At 44.5% G+C, this 20,515-nt stretch overlaps 1 protein-coding gene across 6 annotated transcripts in view; it reads right to left on the bottom strand.

Moving 5' to 3' along the window:
* ECPAS (Ecm29 proteasome adaptor and scaffold) overlaps positions 1-16,117 on the bottom strand; it is a 98,477-nt gene extending 82,360 nt beyond the window's left edge. Inside the window, exons 1-2 of one of the 6 annotated variants that reach the window (XM_049091892.1) lie at positions 16,038-16,055; positions 7,792-7,895 (exon numbers count right to left, since the gene is read on the bottom strand). In XM_049091892.1, coding sequence (XP_048947849.1) covers positions 7,792-7,813 — 22 coding nt within the window. In that variant the 5' untranslated portion in view covers positions 7,814-7,895; positions 16,038-16,055. Of the gene's footprint in view, positions 1-7,791; positions 7,896-14,920; positions 15,147-15,397; positions 15,763-16,037 lie in introns of those variants that run through there. The other 5 variants (XM_035696785.2, XM_035696784.2, XM_035696786.2 and 2 more) reach the window with 5 other exon arrangements.
* Between the last annotated feature and the right edge of the window lie 4,398 nt (positions 16,118-20,515).

The following is a 20,515-nucleotide window of genomic DNA, read 5'->3' on the forward strand; positions in this document are numbered from 1 at the left end:
AGTTTCACCCATATGATCCAGCAATTGCACTCCTTGGTATTTACCCAAAGGAGCTGAAAACTTATGTCCACACCAAGACCTGGACAGGGATGTTTAGAGCAGCTTTATTCTTAATCGCCAACTCTTGGAAGCAACCAAGATACCCTTCAGTAGGTGAGTGGATAAATAAACTGGCACATACAAACAACAGAGTATTTTTCAGTGCCAAATAGAAATGAGCTTTCAAGTCATAGAAAGACATGAAGGAACCTTAAAGGCAAACTACTAAGTGAGAGAGGCCAATCTGAAAAGGCTACATACCATCTGATTCCAAATGTATAATATTCTAGAGAAGGCGTAACAGTGGAGACAGTAAAAAGATCAGTGGTTGTCAGAAAGGAATGGGGAAGGAGGGATGAACAAAGAGGAGAACACAGGATTTCCAGGTCAGTGAAAATACTCTGTATATTATAAAGATGGGTATAAGTCCAAACCCATACAATACAGAACACCAAGAGTGAATTGTAATATAAACTATGGATTTCAGGGACTACTGTTGGCTCAGCAGTTGAGCATCCACCTTCAGCAGCTCAGGGCATGATCCCGGGGTCCTGGGATCAAGTCCTGCATTGGGCTTCCCGCAGGGAGCCTGCTTCTCCCTCTGTCTCTGTCTCTGCCTCTCTCTCTGTGTCTCTCATGACAAAATAAATAAAATCTACTAAATAAATAAATAAATAAATAAATAAATAAATAAATAAATAATAAATCTATCTTAAAAAAAAAAAAAAAAAAAAAAACTATGGACTTCAGGTGATTATATGTCAGTGTAGTTTATCCTCAGTTAAAAAAGGTTCCATGCTGGTGAGTGATGTTAGATGGGGGATTCCGTGCAGTGGTAGGGAGTTGCGAGAGTGAAGCAGAGGATTACATGGGAAATCTCTGTGCCGTCTCAATTTTGTTGTAAATCTAAAACCACTCTTAAAAAAGAGAGTCTGGGGGAATCCCTGGGTGGTGCAGCGGTTTGGCGCCTGCCTTTGGCCCAGGGCACGATCCTGGAGACGCGATCCTGGAGACCTGGGATCGAATCCCACGTCGGGCTCCCGGTGCATGAAGCCTGCTTCTCCCTCTGCCTGTGTCTCTGCCTCTCTCTCTCTCTCTCTCTGTGACTATCATAAATAAATAAGAGATTTAAAAAAAAAAAAAAAAGATAGTCTGGGGATCACTGGGTGGCTCAGCGGTTTGTTTAGGCCTGCCTTTGGCCCAGGACGTGATCCTGGAGTCCCAGGATCGAGTCCCACGTCGGGCTCCCAGCATGGAGCCTGCTTCTCCCTCCTCCTGTGTCTCTGCCTCTTTCCCTCTCTCTCTCTCTCTCTCTCATAAATAAATAAATATAAAAAAAAAAAAAGCAAAGTCTTAAAAAAAAAAAAAAACTTAGTCTCAGGGGCACCTGGTGGCTCAGTTTGTTGAACGTCCAACTCTTGATTTCAGCTATCATGATCTCAGAATCGTGAGATGAGCCCTGCATTGGGCTCTGCACTGGGCATGGAGTCTGCTTAAGATTCTCTCTCTCCCCCTCTCCTTCTGTACCCTCCCCACTCCTGTGTGCACGCACTCTCTAAAATAAATAAATCTTAAAAAAAAACAAAACTTAGGTCTCAAAAAAATATATCAAAACACTGAAATTCTTCAATCCCCAAAACAAAAAAAAATTTTCCAGTTTATGTCAACTATTATATTCACATAGGAAAAAAATCCTACTAAAAATAAATATATTCATTTACTTCCATTGAGTATTTCTATAATTCATATTATTCACCTGTCTTTAATTTCTCTATGTAAAGACAAAGAAGGGACCTTCCTTCCCTCTACCCCTCACAAGGAAGAAATAACCAGTAAAGGTTCAAGGACTTCACTCACTTCAGCGTTATCCATTAACCACTGATATTTCTGAAAACACATAACTATTCCTGACAAATAAAACTGTCCACATAAATCACTCATCCTTCAGATCACTCCAAGAAAATACAACTTTGACTTCTGAGTTAAGGAGGAAAGGCTATTTTTTCACAGTATTAGAAAAAGCAAACACTGGTTTTTCACTCACATCATCACTTCTACAGAAAAAGTTGAAAGAAGAAAGAAAGAAAGAAAGAAAGAAAGAAAGAAAGAAAGAAAGAAAGAAAGAAAGAAAGAAAGAAAGAAAGAAGGAAGAAAGAAAGAAAAGAAAAAGCAATATATCCATTTCATCAGATGTATCATCTTTTCATAACAACTTGAACATAAAAACATTCCTTACAAAAAAAAAAAAAACAACATTCCTTACAAAGCGTGCAATGCAAAGATATACCATCAAAAAAAAAAAAAAAAAAAGGAAAAGTCACTAAATTTAAGGTACTGGTTATCTCCATGTGGTAGATTTTCAGAGGATTATTTTTTGGCTTGTTTAATTTTATGTCATTACTAATTTGCTTCATGAGCATGAATTACTTGTTTTAATTAAAAAGAGAAAAAAAAAAGAGAGAGAAAACAGGGGATCCCTGGGTGGCTCAGGGGTTTAGCGCCTGCCTTTGGCCCAGGGCATGATCCTGGAGTCCCGGGATCGAGTCCCACATCGGTCTCCCTGCACAGAGCCTGCTTCTCCCTCTGCCTGTGACACACTCTGCCTCTCTCTCTCTCTCTCTCTCTGTCTATCATAAATAAATAAATAATTCTTTAAAAAAGAGAGAGAGAGAGAAAACAGTTATTTCAGGGTAACAAGTTTAGGGAAGTTTTTAATGCTGCTTAAGAAGTTTTCTACAAAGAACATTATTTTTTCTGAATATTTTAAATTATAAATTGTAAATTGCAAATCAGGTTAGAGCTTAAGTGGAAGCTGAGACTGAAATGGAAAGCTGAAAATACCTAGACCGACCCACTGCATCATAAATCAATTAATAATCTAAAGCTGCAAGATATTTTGAGAAAGATCTGTCAAGTTACCATAGAAATACACTAAACTATAATGGAATAACGTCACAAGGAAATACTCTCCCTCATGGTATTTACTTTCTTCTGATTCATACATACATACACACTATAGTCATAAAGCAGTTTCATATGGTCTTTTGAGCCTCAAAACACATCAAGGGGGCAACTAACTGTCTGCATTTATAGATGAAAAACAGGCCAGAGATCTGATTTGCCAAAGGTCACCAAGCTAGTAAGACTAATTTTAAGTTGAGCCAAGAACACATTAGAATGCAGTACCTCCTTCATAAATAGTATTTATAGAAATCGGGTAATATTAGCTCCAACTTACAGATGAAGAAACAGACCTAGAATTAAGAATGAAAAAAATAAACAAACAAACAAGAATGTTGATCAAGACTACAAGGTAGAAAGTGTCAGGGTTAGGGTTCAAACTCCAGGCCAGTTCAACCCCAAACCCAATGCTTCTTCCAGCATGCTAAATTGCAGTACTGTGGAAGCAGAGAAAGGGAGTGGCAATGATACGAAGGCTTGCTGGACAACAACATACAACATGACTCTGTACCCTGGCCACAGTCAATGGGTCAGGATGGGTCCTGACTCAATTCATACCTTCCTCAGCAATTCAGAGGTGGGACCAGAAAGTCAAGCCCCCTTGAGTGCCAGAAGAATAAAGCCAGTAGATAGGACATGGTCATCTTTAGCCTACTCTAGGGAACACAAAATCAGAAGAAGCTGGCCTGAAGAAAGAATGGGCACAAAGGCTAAGAGAGCAGCTAGAAAAACTGGATGATTTCTAGTTCTTTAAGGCCCCTCCTGCTTCCATAAAACTCCCCAAAATAAGTTTCCTGTTTTTGCTTAAGCCGGCTTACAACTGGGTCCAAATACAAACAGACGGTCTTGGCCAAAGGGGATAAAAAAAGAAGGACCTCTATAAAAGTACATTAAAAAAAAATAATAAGCAGCTAGCACATGCCCAGGGTGAATTATCAGATCAGAGAAAGAGTCCTTCCTAAGTATGGACCAATCTAGCCCCAAAGGAATCTTCTCAACCAAGGCCCTCCATTACTCCAGCAACAGTGATCCAAACTGTAATCACTTAAGCATGCCATGTTTTCCCTGCTCAATTATTTAGTCAGCCAAGTATCCCAACCGGGAATACTCTCCCAAGCTCTCCTACCTCTCCATCTCCACACAGCTAAGTCCTCCCACCCAAGGTCCAGCTCAGATATTACCTGCAGCACACTTACACATCCCATCTGGGCCTTACAAACTCCCATAGACCTCTTCTGCATCTCTCCTGGCACTCACTGTGTTTTGCTACACATTATGTAACTGCCCGATCTTCTCTTCCTAGACCAAAGCAGTTCTCTGAGGTGTGATCTCAATCTGATTCCACCTAACTACCCACTTGTACACTCCATCCTTCTAATAGAGCTCTTCAGGTTGAGAAACTGTGACTTAAGTCTCTGGGTATCCCAGCACTTAATTCAGTCCCATGCAGAGAGTAGTTGCTCAAGTACCTGTTGAATATATGAAATATTAATTTCCTGCATTAGAAAAGTTATTTAGAAGTTTATACACTTAACATCTGTAGCAAGGGAAAGGAGGAGACTGGCAACAATTTATAATACCTGACATCAGAATCTCTTGGAAAAGGGTCTACAGCATGTATTTTATTACTGTGACAAATGCTTAGGGTTAAAAAAAAAAAAGTGGGAGGAATTCTAGAAGGTCTGATTGTGTGGAAGAACCAGTCTGCTTCAAATCAGAAAGGATACAGTGGTTACTACAAAGTGCAGAGGAGAAAACAAAAAGATGGAGAAAGAGGATAGACCAGTGAAAGAATAGAAAGTCAAACACTCTATACCAAGCCCTTCCTCATGACTCACATCTTCCAGAGTTAACTAAATTACTGAAATGCTTGAAAGTGGAGTATGTACGTATTTAAACCAGTGAAACAAGTGGGTTTTCATGTCCAAACTGACATGAGTGACACCAAAATATCATTTTCAGAAATGGGAACCTAACACCTAAGAAAAGCATAAGTAAACTAAATTCTAGGAAATTCACAAAAACAAGATGTGATGGGGGAGGGAGAGTGAAGGAGAGATGACCACCTCTGGACTTTGACAATCTCTGTGATTAGGAGTGTGAGGCTGAAACTACAAAGGGTAAGGAAGGCCTCGCTGCCATCTAGACTTTTTTTTTTAAGATTTTATTTATTTATTCATGAGAGACACAGAAAGAGAGAGAGAGAGAGGCAGAGACACAGGCAGAGGGAGAAGCAGGCTCCACACAGGGAGCCCGACATGGGACTCAATCCCAAGTCCCTAGGATCACACCCTGGGCCAAAGGCAGCGCTAAACCGCTGAGCCACCTGGACTGCCCGCCATCTAGATTTTATACATAATAATCCTTCCTGGTAGATCAATCCTGTGAACTATAAATCTAACCAGATACTAACCAATGTTAAAGTAAAGTCCACATTATCTTTTGAGTTCTATATGCCATTTAGATTCATTAAATGCCATTCTAATACTTAACAAAAATCCAAATGAGGCCAGCAAGATACTTCTTCAGGAATTAATGCTTTCAATTTTGATCTCTATTCCCAGGTTTTTAAACAGATGTTTGCCCCCACTCCCCACCTTAAAAAAATAAAGTATTAAGTACAAACATACTTAAAAAGAGAACATCAAGGGGTACCTGGGTGACTCTGTTAAGTGTCTGCCTTCAGCTCAGGTCATGACTGCAGGATCATAGGATCAAGGGGCACCAGCTCCCTCAGTGGGGAGTCTGCTTGTCCCTTTCCTTCTGCCCCTCCCCCTGCTTGTGCTCTGGCGCTCCCTCTCGCGCTCTCTCAAATAAATAAATAAAATCATAAATAAGATCATAAATAAATAAATAAATAACGTCAGCAAGTCCAGTAGTAAACATCAACATAGGCCAGGGGTGAGGAGAGGACCCATTCCATCATGGCTCTGCAGGAGCTGCCTCCCCCCAGCCAGGGCTGCCCAGAGGGGAGACAGATAAGAACCTCTGCAAGAAATGAGATTTGGAGTAGGAGGCTCTTGCTGACACAGTTGCTGCTGGTACCCCTTACTCCCAAAATTAAGGCAACCAGACAGACCAACTTCCTGTCCTCTAGCCCACCATCTTACCCCCAGGACCCAGGCAGATACTCCAATATGGAAACCTCTGCACCAGGATGCACTCTTGACTCTGAGCAGGGAGGAGGAAAGGAGTGTTTCTTCTCCTGCCACTTCCAAAGTCCTAGCCACCTGGATATGAGGTCAGGCTACTTTAAGCCCTCTCCCAACCCAGCCTAGCCCCAAGCAAGACTACCCTCTCTCTCCTGCTCACACACACACCCCACTGCCCCCTTCCACACACACACACACACACACACACGCACAAGCAGGGAGGAAAGGAAGAAGTCATAGGGTTAGCTTGGCAGGGCTGGGCCAAGTGGTGAGACAGAAAGGCCTCATCTGTACCCTAGATATAATGAATAAGTGCCAGACTCCAGATGCACTGAGTGCCACAAACACTCCCACCTCCCAAGGAAGCCCTTTCCCCCAGAGACAGCAGCTGGCAGGTGCCCAGTTAGAAATCAGTGTTAATAAACTGATGAGCAGAAAGATTAGTTCAGCTTATGAAAGCCAGCTTAGAGGAGACAATACATACTATGCAAGAGTTCACACTGCATAAAAGTCAAACGTGTGATAGTTAAGATGCGTTCAAAGCAGCTAATCACTTAGGACAATGCTCATTTCAATGTGTAACCTCTAGAAAATTCTTTATTTAACTCACTATTTAAATTCCAGCATTTGTGGTTTGACCTGCTTGCGATAAGTATATCAAAATTTCATTAACACATCTGTCACAGGCCCAAAAGCACTGAGAAAGAATCTAGGAGCAAATAAACAATGTTCTCATTTCTCTTCTAAACAATTCCTCCAACCTCCCAGTTTTCCATTTCTCTATAATGGAATGAAGATATGCGAGATAGTAAAAATAAACCAAAGTTTATGCTAAAGTTGAGCTTTGATTTATGAAATATTCCATTCATTCTATCCCTCAAAATTCCACCTGAGTTAAGCAATCACACCATCATCAGCAATATACGCACTGAAAAACAGAATGCACTGGGGGAAGGGGAAAGCAATAATTAAATTAGAAGAAAGCAACAGATGCACCTTTGGATTGAAGCCACAACATCCCAGGTACTCACTGGATATTGAGTTCATGGTATCAGAGAATTGCGATCTGAATTTACAGAGTTTCAATCAAAGGACCATCCAATATCACCCAAGAATGACACTAACACCAGTCTTATTCAGCCCCAGAATGAAGTAGAATTTAGTGGCTTTTCCATCATAGTACATGTCAAAAAGGCAAAATTAGGAATATCCAATTACTATGATGATGCCTCTTTCAATGCCTTTTTTTTTTTAATTTTTACAAATAAAACAACTCCAAGATGACATTCCTGGAGCATGTAAAATCATTTTTTGTGGTTGTAGCAAACAATAATACTACTTGTAAACTAACACTCACAGTCTTTTCCTTGTGCACACTGGTAAGTAATGTCTTCAAGTTTTATCTTTTTCTCTCTCTTGCTAATTTTTTAGAATTATGTTTATGCAAAGACAGAGAATAGAGGCTTCAGGAATATATACACTAACATGCACTTCACTAACTCTCTTGGGATAGCTAGAAAAGGAGAAAAAACCCATGAAGATCTTGGTTGAAAACCACTTGCTACTTGATAACCTATGCATTTTTAAATGCTACTACAAAAAAAATGCACACATCCTAAGGAACTAAGGAACTACTAACCTCTACAATCAATGTGATACATGGTTTATCCAGTCTTGACAAAAATCCTCTGGATCACCAATGGTAGGTTCATCCACTCGTACATATGCAATTGTATAAAGAATCTATTATTTAGAACACCAGGAAAAAAAACAATTAAAAGATTTATACTCATTGCTACCATTAAGAAATCAAAAAAAGCACTTTTCATTTCTATGCTAAACTCTAATTTGATGCCCTGCTTTTTGCAAATTCAGAATGAGAAGGAAAAAATTAGAGTGATTATCATATTGGAGAAAGAGTAAGGAGTATGCCCACAAATAAAATTTACTATATAGAAGTAACAGGCTAACACTTTAAAATTATTCACCAAAGACTAAAACATTGAAATACCAATACAACATAGATTTTATCATATATGTATATGTGTACATATACATATAAATCATAAACATACAAAGCCTTACATGAAAATTAGGAGGAAGCATAATTACATAACAGTTTTAATAAGAAGAGTATTAGTAAGTGGGTACACGTTATCGTACATTACAACTGAGAACGCAAATGGTTAACATTCATAACCCTGGGAACCTGTGTCCTCTCTCAACACTCCTGACCTTCCCTGGTTCTTCTTGGTCTTCTTCTCACCCCACATATGCACAGCCCCCAGACAGCTGTCCCCTGAACAATCTGCCCATTCCCCTGACTCTACCATCACCCCCACGCTCTCCCAAGTTTCAGAACAAGTTCCCACACCCAGAAAGCCACACGTCTAGCATTATGCCAAGTTTTTAACATGCATTATCTCTTCCCACTCTTATAACAACTCTGTGAAATAGGTTTGGTTATTATCCCACTTAACAGAAGAGAAAACCAAAGCCCAGAAGTTAGGTCCCTCATTCAAGGATATTAATCAAAAAGCAGCAGGGCCAGGGCCAGGATTCAAAACCATTTCTGACTCTACAGGACATTGCAGCTACTATTCCAGTCTCCCTAAACAACACAACTTGGGTGCTTCAATAATTCAACTCATTCACTCAACAATTTATTTTTTGAACATAAACCTGTTTTCTCTCTACTTCCACCTCCCTAAATCTGTCTAGAGACTACACTCTCTACACCCCCCCCCCCCCCCCCCCCCCCCGCTAACCTCTCAGTGAGATTCCTGGGATCATCTCTAACTCCTCCCTCTCTTGAACAACACTCATCTACTTGGCCAATAATTTCTGCCTATTTTAGGGACTCTAAGTTATATCATCACCTCCTTGACAAATCCACTTCCACTGTCCCACTTCAGACCCTAGGTTTCTTTCACTTGGCCTCCCAATTAGTATTGCTGCTCTTGGTCTCTGGATCCACGCAATCAGTGTTACACCACTGCCACCTGTTATCCTCATAAAACAGATCTACTCATGTTACACTCCAGCTTAAAAGCCTTTGATGGTCCTCTTCTGTCTACAGAACAAAGTCCAAACTGGTTGTGTTGGCATTCCCACACAAGTTGGTCCCAACCTATCTTCCCAGCTTCATCTCCTACTGCACCCCCCAACTACATAATAATAATAACTTACATAGAGCTTAATTGTTTATACAGTGCTTTTTCACATACACTAATCATAACAACACTGAATATTTTGTATTATCCCAATTTTATGAGAAAGAAACCGAGACCTAGAAATGTAAAATAATTTGCTAAAGATCCCAAATTATAAAAAGAACATAAAAGGCAGAAAGGGTCAAGTATCAAACTCCAAATTTTATCTCCTTTCCCAATATTTCTCACAGCCATAGCACCCCTATTCCAGCATATCAGACTGAAATTTACCCTTAAAATGCAGGATACTTTCCAACCTCTATCTTAGCTCAAGCTATTCTCACTTGAAATGTCCAAAGAACGGTGGGAGGCATTCTTCATATTATGTTTCATATTAGTTCTTCCTATTTGTGTAGAAACCTGTATCTACTGTGAATTATAAGCCCTATGAGGATGGGATCAAAAGTTAGTCACTCAACTTTTGGAAAGTGTGTAGGGGAAATAAGCCATATAAGACAGCAAGCATCAAGGCAGAGACTGGCCAGGCCTGAAACCAGAGACCAGAAACGTGGATCAGACCATCTGAGTACACTGGCGGTGCCAGTAATTTTAACATCTATCTTCCGAACAAGGTCGAATGCCCCAGTGCCAACTATTCTCACTGACACTGGCCTTTATTAAATATTTCAGTTTATTGAAAGCATAATTCAAAACAGAATGGGGTAAAAGTGAAGAATTAGAAGTTGATAAAAAGCAGAAATATTATTTCCCATTTTAACTTTCCGTTTTGACTAAGTAACCAAAATTTGAACGGTACAGGCTTGATTTAGCCTTCCTACAAAGATCGGCTCAGCTGCACGGGTAGCTGTCACTGGGGCTATTTCAGTAGGCCGCAGAATCACGTTCACCTACACAGCTTCCCACATCTCACCCTCCAGAGGAGCCGCTCGGCTTCCTGGCACTGGCAGAGAGTCTCTCAGAAGGTATTTGACATGTTGACGATCTGGCCAACTTTTACAAGTGAAGTTCCCCATGGTTATGTCAAATGGTCAAACTGAACAGTGTCAATGTGTTTGAAGATTACAGGCCGTACTCCTTCCTGGCTTGTCTCTATCCCAATAAAGATCAGATGCTAAGGATGCCTTATAATTATAAAGCCCAGAATATGAAACCACCGAACAGCTGACCAGGTGAAAAGTCTCAAATGCTTCCTTCCCTCTGTCAGAAATCTCCCTGTCCACTGCTGAAACATAACCACAATGTCAACTTTTCCATGAACTGGCAGAGGATAATATTAGAAGAAAAACTAGCCCACATGCCCTGCACTGAATTCCATTCCATTCCCAACAGTTATAGCACCCTAAATATAAAGGAAGAAAACTACAGACTTATGAGCTTAAGTAACTTACAAACCCAGATTTCAGATTTATCTTTGACGGAACTAACTGGTCTCTAATGTGGCATCTCACCCAAAAATCTAATTCTACTTCTATTCGATGAATAGCAGAATACTGCCACTTTCTGTACACTACAGGAGATTTCTTCTGGAGGCCAGTAAGACATGGGGGGGGCAGGGGGGACATGCTGCTCTTGTTATAAACTGTACATTTTCTCTTTCAGAGATAGTAATACAGCAGTATTAATATTAACATCGACTGTGGAATCAGAGAATCTGAATTCAAGCCCTAACTCTGTAACATCAAGAAAGTTCCACCACTGAGACAGTGAGAGTACCACACTTACAGGGGCGTTGTAAGGATTTGGTCAGTCCTGAGTGACTAGAACACACAGACAGCTTTCAATAAACATTAGCTTTATAAATCACCTGACCCAAAGCGACGATTACATGAGATTTGTGAAAGGATAACAAATTCTAAAAAATCCCTGCCCAAGACTTTCCTGCTTACCTTCTGGCAACTTCCCTGTGTCGACGATACTAATCAATCAGTCAACCAATAAAAAATGAAATACAAGAGAAACCGAACGGCTCTGCCCCTCGGGGCTCCCACAAGGCGGGGTGGCACACACCAGTGACAGCAACTGCAGATTTAACTTAAATGTATGGCATGTGTATCCCCTCAAATACAAAGATCTGAAATCGACAGAAACCCAGTGTTACCAGCTATACATCCCTAAACAGCAAATGTGGGAACCACAGATAATATTATTTTAGCATTACCTCTATTACATAATCACACACTTTGGTCCTACATATTTGCTTACACATATGCTTCCTCTTTCCTCTCAGCAGTATTACAATTCTGTTGGTGGACTATGGTGTTTCTTTTGCACCTCACAGCATGTTAAACAGCAATCAAATAGCTGGACTAAGGTAACATCTAGTTAAGTAGTCAGCAGCCTCTCTGACTAGATCTTTCCATGAGCACGAACCCCTTGACTTTGGTACTCAGAGGTAACAGCCCAAAGCCTGGCTGAGTGCACGCCAGAGTCTGAGACACCTGGGATCTGACTCCACCACTCACTTGCTGCAGGACCTTGGCCACCGAAAAAGTCTGTTTTCCATTCCATAAAACGGCAAACATAATTTTACCCACCTCTTAGGATTACTTTGACAAATAAAATATATGCAAAACACTTAATGCTAGTCCTGAAATAGCGAGGGGAACATTTACAGACGTCTCCAATTTACTTTGAAATGCATCAAAAAAGGATGGGTTTTGAGTACTTAGTCCCACCGAACCATGATTAAAAAATCATTAAGACGAGGAGTTTCACTATGTGTATTTTACTAGTTTTTTTAATTAAAAAATAAAATAAAATTGTAAAAGGTGGGTTGAAAGATGGACAGATATGTGATAAAGCTGGTAAAATATCAAATGCAGGATCTAAGTAATGGGCATATGAATAATCACTTTCAACTTTTCTGTATTTTTGAAGATTTTTACAACAAAATATTAGGGAATGGGATGCCTGGGTGGCTCAGCAGTTGTGCGTCTGCGTTTGGCTCAGGGCATGATCCCCAGTTCCTGGGATCGAGTCCCGCATCGGGCTCCCCACATGGAGCCTGCTTCTCCCTCTGCCTATGTCTCTGCCTCTCTCTGTGTGTCTCTCATGAATAAATAAATAAAATCTTTAAAAATATATATATAAGGGAAAAAAACAATGCTGGCATCCAGTAGTTTGTTTTTATTATCACTACTTGTGGAAAACAATAGCCAGCAAATATTCAGATTCTTGGCTTCTTTTTTAAAAATTTTTATAAAGCAAAAAAAAATTTTTTTTATAAAGCATCTTTTTATCAGCCATCTCTCCTTTTATTATAGCCATTCTAAAACTAAAAGTGGCTTCTTTGAAACTTCTTAGCCAGTACTTACGTAGGTGATTTCAAGTTAAATTACTCTAAGGTATCGGCTGCCAAGCATTTAATCTCTTCTGAAGAAACACAGAAACCAAGTCAAGAGATATTTGTGGTCGATGATTGATGACTTGACCAACCAAAACAATGGAAAAGCAAGGATTGGAATTACTTGTTCCTAACTTTTTCAGTAGCTGCTGAAGCCGTATGTTCCAGAAGTACTATTAAAGTATTACCAGAAGTACTACCAGCACTTTACCAGGTACCTGATGTACAGGAGCACGCTGCATATACACAAATACGTCAGCTACTTTAGAACGATACCCAATTTGGGACGCCTGGGTGGCTCAGTCAGTTAATCATCTGTCTTGGGCTCAGGTCATGATCCTGGGGTGCTGGGATGGAGCCCCTGTTAGCCTGGCTCCATGCTCAGCGGGGAGTCTGCTTCTCCCTCAGCCCCTCCCTGTGCTCATGCTCTAATAAATACATAATAAAATCTTTTTAAAAAAGGATTAAGGATATCCAATTTTCCTCTAGTTTTTTTTTCCCCATTCCAACTGGTAATTCAGACTTTAAAGTGCTTAGTGGCACTACAAGAATTCAGATATCATACAGTACAACAATTTAAACAGACCACCTCAAACCCATTGCGATGGCTACTTTCAAAAATACAGAAAAGAACCAGTGTTGGTGGGAACGTGGAAAAACTGGAACCCTTGCGTACTGTTGACAGGAACACAAAACCATATAGCCACTGTGGAAAACAGTATGGTGGTCTCCCAAAAAATTAAAAACAGAATTACCATATGACTAAACAATCCCACTTCTGCATATATACCCAAAAGGACTGGAAGCAAGAGATACTTGTACACCCATGTTCATAACAGCATTACTCACAACAGGTAAGACGTGCAAACAACCCAAGTGTCCATCAACAGACAAATGGATGAGAAAATGTGATACAGACACACAATGGAATATCATTCAGCCTTAAAAACAAAAAAAATACTGTCGCAGGCTACAACACGGATGAACTCTGAAAGCATTAGGCCAAGTAAAATAAGGCAGTCACAGAAAGACAAACCAGGTATGATTCCACTTCTGTGAGATACCTAGAACAGTCAAAATCATAGAGCAGGATGGTGGTTGCCAAGTGCTGGAGGGGGAGGGGGCTGGGAGAGGGAGTTCAGGTTTAATGGGTATAGAGTTCCACTTGTGCAAGATGAAGAGTTCTGGAAATGGGTGGTGGTGGTGGTGGTGGTGGTGGTGGTGGTAGTGGTGGTGATGGTGGTTGCACAACAGGTACTTACCACCACTGAACTATATACACTTAAAAATGGCTATGAGAGTAAATCATGTTATGTGTATTTTGCAGTAACAAAAAAAAAAAATGGAACAAATGAGGGAACGGATCTCCCCAGAAGGCCTGGTAGGGTGCTCCAGCTTGGGCCTGACAGAGAAGCAATCAACTCTGGGGCCCTCACACCAGGTCTCTCTCTCTCAACACACCATGGGCCCGGCGTCCATTCAGACTCTCCATCCCGCCCAGGGTCACACTGTTTATTTCAGCTCCAAAATGAGCAAACACTACTCTTGCCACACCAGTTTTATGTCGAAGCATCGAGGAGCTTCACCTCTCTAAACCTGCCTCCTCTTTAAAACAAGGATAATTCCTACCTACCTACCTTACAAGGTTACGAGGGCGCAAGAGTGAGATCACCCATATATAAAAGCAGCTTCAAACTACCAAACACCAAAGTAAAACAGAAATTTTACTACGTTTAAAACTACTTTCGTATGGAAATTCGGGAGGGATTACACCAACAACAACTTCACAAGGCTTGCGACACCTCACCCCTGCTTCGTTCCACTTACAAACTCCCATCGTCTCTAACACCTTTTTTTTTTTTTTTTTTTTTTTTTTTTTGGAGAGGGGGTGTTTTGTCGTGAACCGAAGGGCAGCCACTGAGGAAACAAGCAAACAAAAGCTTTAAGCTGAGCATGGGCGTCTAACCACCCCAGACGCGATCAGAAGTCATCCCACACGTCCTACAGAAAAATCCCATTTCTCCAGGACCCCGGCGCGGGCCTGCGGCGCCCTGGAACTACACTTCCCACAAAGCATCGAGGTGAACCGGGGCGGCGGGCGCGGCGGCCGGGGACTCGGGGCGCCCACCGCTGTCCCCCGAAAGGCTGCGGCGCGGACCGGCGAGGGTGCGCGGGCGCTGTCAGCCCCCCCCCCCCCCCCCAGCGCCTGGCTCGGCGACCCGCGCCCGGCCCTCCCGCCCTTCCTCCTCCACCTGAGGGTCACCGCCTGGTCTTGACCTTTCCGCTCAGTTCCGGGGGGTCACCTTCTCCCCTGCCCCCAGAGCTCCGTTTCCAGAACTGCCCCCCCCGCCGCCCGCCCCTCACACAGTCGGGACCCGGGCCCACCGCGGGGCCGGCGGGACTGGCCGGCGCAGCCCGTCACCCTCTGGGGGGGGAGGGGGAGGCCCCCGGCCGGGCCGCCACCCGAGCGCCACGGGGCCCCCGCCGCCGGCCCGGGGCGGATCGCGGCCAGAGGTGGCTCCGCCCGGGGCTCCGGTTTCAATTTCGCAACGTGACGGTGCAAACCTGAGGCCTACAGGCGCCGGCGCCCCGCCCGCCAGGCCCGAGCGCCTCAGCCCCCCGCCCGCCGCCGCCGCCGCCGCCGCCCGCCCGCCCGGCCCCGGCCGCCGCCCCGGGCCCCTGCGCTGCGCCGGCTCCGACTCGCGGCCGCGGCTGCCGGTGGCACTTACTCAGCTCGTCCTGGGAGGCGGAGGCGGCGGCCGCAGCCATGTTGCGCCAGGGAGGGAGGGAGGGGCCGAGCGGGAGGGCGCGGACGGGCGGCGCGGGGGGCTCGCCGCTCGCGGTGCGGCAGGGGCCGGGAGCCGCCTCCGGTCGCGCGGCGCCCACGAGGCCCGCCCGCCGCCGCCGCCGCCGCCGCCTGCGTCCCCCTCGCCGCGCGCGGCGCTCCCGCGGTCCCCCGCGAGCCCGCGGCCCCGGGCGCTCCCACCGCCGCGCGCCTCTGCGGGGCCGCCGCCGCCGTCTGTCGGCCGAGTCCCGGGGCGCCCGGCCCGCGCGGCGGCTCTGCGGCTCCGCGCCGCGCTCGCCCAACTCACGCCGCTTTTATATTTAGAAAGAGCTGAGCCATCCTCCCAGCGGCCCCCCCGCCGGGCCCCTCGCGCGCCCGCCCGCCCGCCCGCCCGCGCTCGCTCGCTCGCTCGCGGCTCGTCCTGCCCACCTGCCGCCCGCCCCGCGAGCGCTCCCCGCGCGGACCCGGCACGCGGCGGCCTGCGCGGGCGGCCCGGCCTGGCCTCCCCGCCTGGCCTCCCCGCCCCGCCGCGCCGGAGCAGCCTGCGGCGGCCGTGCGGCCACGGGGACGCGCGGGCCTCTGACCTGAGTCCGAGCCGGTCTCCATGCCGGGGATGCTGCGCGCGGCGCCGCGAGGTGGGCGCCGGAGGCGAGGCGGCGGGCGGGCGGGCGGGCGGGCGGCCCGGGGGCGGGGGCGGGCGGGGGCGGGCGCTTCGCCCCGGAGGGCCCGGCCGGCCGGCGCGCGCTGCCCCGAGCCGGGCGCGGTGTCCAGGCGGGGCCCGAGCCCGAGCCGCCGTGTGCAAGGGCCGCGGCTGTCACGTCGGCCGCCGCCGACCTGAGGGAACACGCCTGTCCGGAGGAAGAGACGTGGACTCGGAGAAGTCGAGCCGGGCTCGCGGGCGGCGGGAGGAAGCCCCGCCCTGCGCCTCCCGCGAACTTCTCGGCCCCGCGCGCCCGACGCCGCGACCCGGAGGCCCGGAGGCCCGGAGGCCCGGAGGCCCGGCCTCGCTGGCGGCCGCGGCCCAGCCTGGTCCCCGCGCTCGCCCGAGCGGGCCTGCCGGGCGCCCAGAGCCCCGAAGCCCTCCCGAAGAGTTGCAGGAACCCAGAGACCCAAAGTTCAAATTCAAGTATTTATGCACATCTATGTATATGTCCTCGAATTTCAATATATTTGAATATATACACACATATGTGTATGCTTATGTGGGCTTTTTTATTATTTTTATTGTAATACCCACGTTCTTTTCGGTCATACCGATTTTAACTTTACGGCTTAAGTTTGTCCATGAGGTCGCGTCCCTGAGAAGCCCTTGCAAAATGGGATTCAAATTAAGGGGTTGCATCATGCTGTACTTCTAAGGGATGGCACCGTCACAGCAAATTAGATAGATCAGATGCCTTTTTTGTTTTTTCTGTTTTTTGTTTTTTGTTTTTGTTTTTTGGGGGTTTGTTTTTTTGTTGTTGTTGTTTTTGTTTTTTGTTTTTTTGGTATAAGCAAGAAATCAAGGCCCTACCTATATGGATTGAAACTGCATTTATTCCTAAAAGAGCTCAGTAAAGCCCTGGTTAATGTCTCACAAAATGAATATATTGTTATTCCAGATGTAACTTAGACGGACGCAGTACTTGCATTTTCCTCTTATTGCTTTAATATGGAAATTATACGTGATTTTTGGGAAATTTTTCGAATGATTCAGGATATCGCAGAATTAAAAGCGAAAGGCCTTCCACTCTCACCACCCCACTCCCCAGAGACAAATGTGGTGCACAGGTACTGCTGAGTGTGTATTCTCTGAGGCCTTGTCCATACACATATCTACACCCACCCACCCACCCCCAGAAGTGACTAGGATGGAGAGAGGCTCCTACAATAAAGTTCTGTATCCCTGTTTTCCCCTACAAACATTCTCCCGCATTAATTCAAAAAGGTCTACACCGCCAGTCTTTTTATTAATGACCTTGTACCACATTAGGTCAACCAATTCCTATTTTGAGGATATTTTGACTCTAGTTTGATATTGACATAAACTCCATGCATGACAAACTATTGGCAAAGACTACAGTACGGAAGTGTATAAAAGTAAAGGTTGTCCCCCTCCTCCCTGCCCACCATCCCCTCATCTTCTTACTCCCTGGAAATAATCCTGTTAACAATTTGGTGCATCCACCCTTTCCTGACTGTGAATTTATAAGGTAGCTGCACCAAGGATTGGTTTGAGGAAGCCTTGACTTCCCACAACCTCAAATAGATCCTTCTAAAGCTACCCAAAAAAAATGTAGAGAGAATATAAGTTTATAAAAAAAAAAAAAAAAGTTTGTTAGGCAATATTAACTTCCAGACAAGACTAGTTAGCATCTCTTAAATTCATCCTACTAGAAATTTCAGAGTCCATGCATATGCAAATCATGGATATATGGGTATGCACAGATTTGTGTTTACTTTAACAAAAATGGAATCCTACTACACATATTATTATGTAACTATCTTTTCACCAAACAATACATCAGAGGTGTTTTTCCATACCAGTAATGATAATAACAACTAATACTAATTGTGCCAGGCTGCGTTTAAAGTGTCCTATATGGGCAGCCCGGGTGGCTCAGCGGTTAAGCGCCGCCTTCAGCCCAGGGTGTGATCCTGGGATCGAGTCCCACGTCGGGCTCCCTGCATGGAGCCTGCTTCTCCCTCTACCTGTGTCTCTGCCTCTCTCTCTCTCTGTGTCTCTCATGAATAAATAAATAAAAATCTTTAAAAAATAAAAATAAAAAAAATAAAGTGCCCTATATGGAGGAATTCATTTAGTCCTCACAACAATCTTATAAAGTAGGGATTTCCTTTTTTTAAAAGATTTTATTTATTTATTCATGAGAGACACAGAAAGGCAGAGACATAGGCAGAGGAAGAAACAGGCTCCCTACAGGGAGCCCAATCCATGACTCTATGCCAGGACCCCGACACCTTGACCTGAGCCAAAGGCAGATGCTCAATCACTGAGCCACCCAGGCTCCCCAAAGAAGGGATTTCTATGACACCAGAGCATGGAGGGAAAAATATCTAAAATGCCACAAACTAGAAAGCAGTGGAGCAGGGATTTAAACCAAAACAGTGTGGATCATTCTTCACCACTATGATCTATATGTACAAAACTACCTCATTCTTTCAAATGGCTGCATGATAAGCACATGACGAAGTTTATTTAATCATTGCCCTACTAATGAACATTTAGGTTATCAACAATTTTTTCTACTAGCAGAAGCAAATGCTACTGTAAACTCATATCAACCGAGTTACATACTGCATATACAGAGAGAAATAGGTAGAGGTGGTATTGTTAGGTTAAAAAAAAAGAAGCCTTTAGGGGTACCTGGGTGGTGCAGTCAGTTAAGGGCCCAATCTTGGTTTTGGCTCAGTTCCTGATTTCAGGGTCCTGGGATCAAGCCCCACATCGTGGGCTTGCTGAGGCTCTGCACTCAGCAGGGAGTCTGCTTGAGATTCTCTCTCTCTCCCTCTGCCCCTCCTGCATATGCTCTCTCTCTCAAATAAATAAATAAATTTTTAAGATTTTATTTATTCATGAGAGACACAGAGATACAGGCAGAGGAAGAAGCAGGCTCCATGCAGTAAGCCCTATGCAGGACTCGATCCCAGGACTCCAGGATCACACCCTGAGTCAAAGGCAGATGCTCAACCGCTGAGCCACCCAGGTGTCCCAATAAAGGCTTTTTTTTTTTTTAAAGATGTCTTTAACATCTCATCATATACAGCAGCTTATAGCAGTTTCCAGTGCTGCTTCTAATCACTAATGTTTAAAGCTCTAATGTTTTTTATACTTGCTTCTTCCTTCAAACTACTTGTAGTTTATTTTCCCACTAAATAGCTTTATAGTCTTACTAGACAATTTGGTTTTTAATAGTGGCCTGGAGATACTTTCTTTTTTTTTAATATGTTATTTATTTATTTATGAGAGACAGAGAGAGAGAGAGAGAGAGAGAGAGAGGCAGAGACACAGGCAGAGGGAGAAGCAGGCTCCATGCAGGGAACCTGATGCGGGACTTGATCCCGGGTCTCCAGGATCCCACCCCGGGCTGAAGGCAGGCGGCGCTAAACTCCTGAGCCACTGGGGCTGCCCCTGGAGATACTTTCTATCTAGAATTTACTTCGATTTCCGAAAACAGACAAGAAGAAATTGTGGGCAGGGATGAACAGGGGACAAAAAAGAGGCCACCGAGAAGCCAAAATAATGTATCACAAAATCTAAAAACTTACATCTTTTACTCTTTCAAAGTCCCCTCTCCCATCTCATAGGCCCTAATCACACTAACTGTATGTACAGTTCTGACAAAGTAGTCTTGTTTCCACAGTAAAAGCAAATTAGAAGCAAATATTAGAGAGCACTCTCCTGGGCAGGTGCTTGGATGACAGAGGAGCTAATGGACACCCTAAAAATGAAGGAAGAAGCAGAAACACTAGGATAAGAAGCTGTAAGAACTCAAACAGCAAAACATTCTAGGGTTATTTATAAAGTACAAAAAGCAGGGCAGCCCTGGTGGCGCAGCGGTTTAGCGCCGCCTGCAGCCCGGGGTGTGGTCCTGGAGACCCGGGATCAAGTCCCACGTCAGGCTTGTTGCATGGAGCCTGCTTCTCCCTCTGCCTGTGTCTCTGCGTCTCTCTCTCTCTCTCTCTCTCTGTGCCTCTATGAATAAATAAATAAAATCTTTAAAAAAAAAAAAAAAAAGTACAAAAAGCACTACCCAACCCAGAGTCCCTGAAGTCATTTCATTTGAATGACGGATGTCCATGGTGATAATCCTGACATCAAGAAATAGCACAAGGACGCCTGGGTGGCTCAGTCAGTTAAGCATTTGCCTTTAGCTCAGGTCATGATCCTGGGGTCCTGAGATCGAGCCCCACATTGGGCTCCCTACTTAGAGGGGAGTCCACTTCTTCCCCTCCCTCTGTTCTTCCCCCTGTTAGTGCTCTTTGTCTCTCAAATAAATAGATTTTTTAAATCTTTTAAGAGAAAAAGAAAACACAGTATAATGATGTTTACTATATCAGCATC

The sequence above is a fragment of the Canis lupus genome, chromosome 11 (genome assembly GCF_003254725.2).
Source record: "Canis lupus dingo isolate Sandy chromosome 11, ASM325472v2, whole genome shotgun sequence".
Classification (NCBI taxonomy): Eukaryota; Metazoa; Chordata; class Mammalia; order Carnivora; family Canidae; genus Canis; species Canis lupus.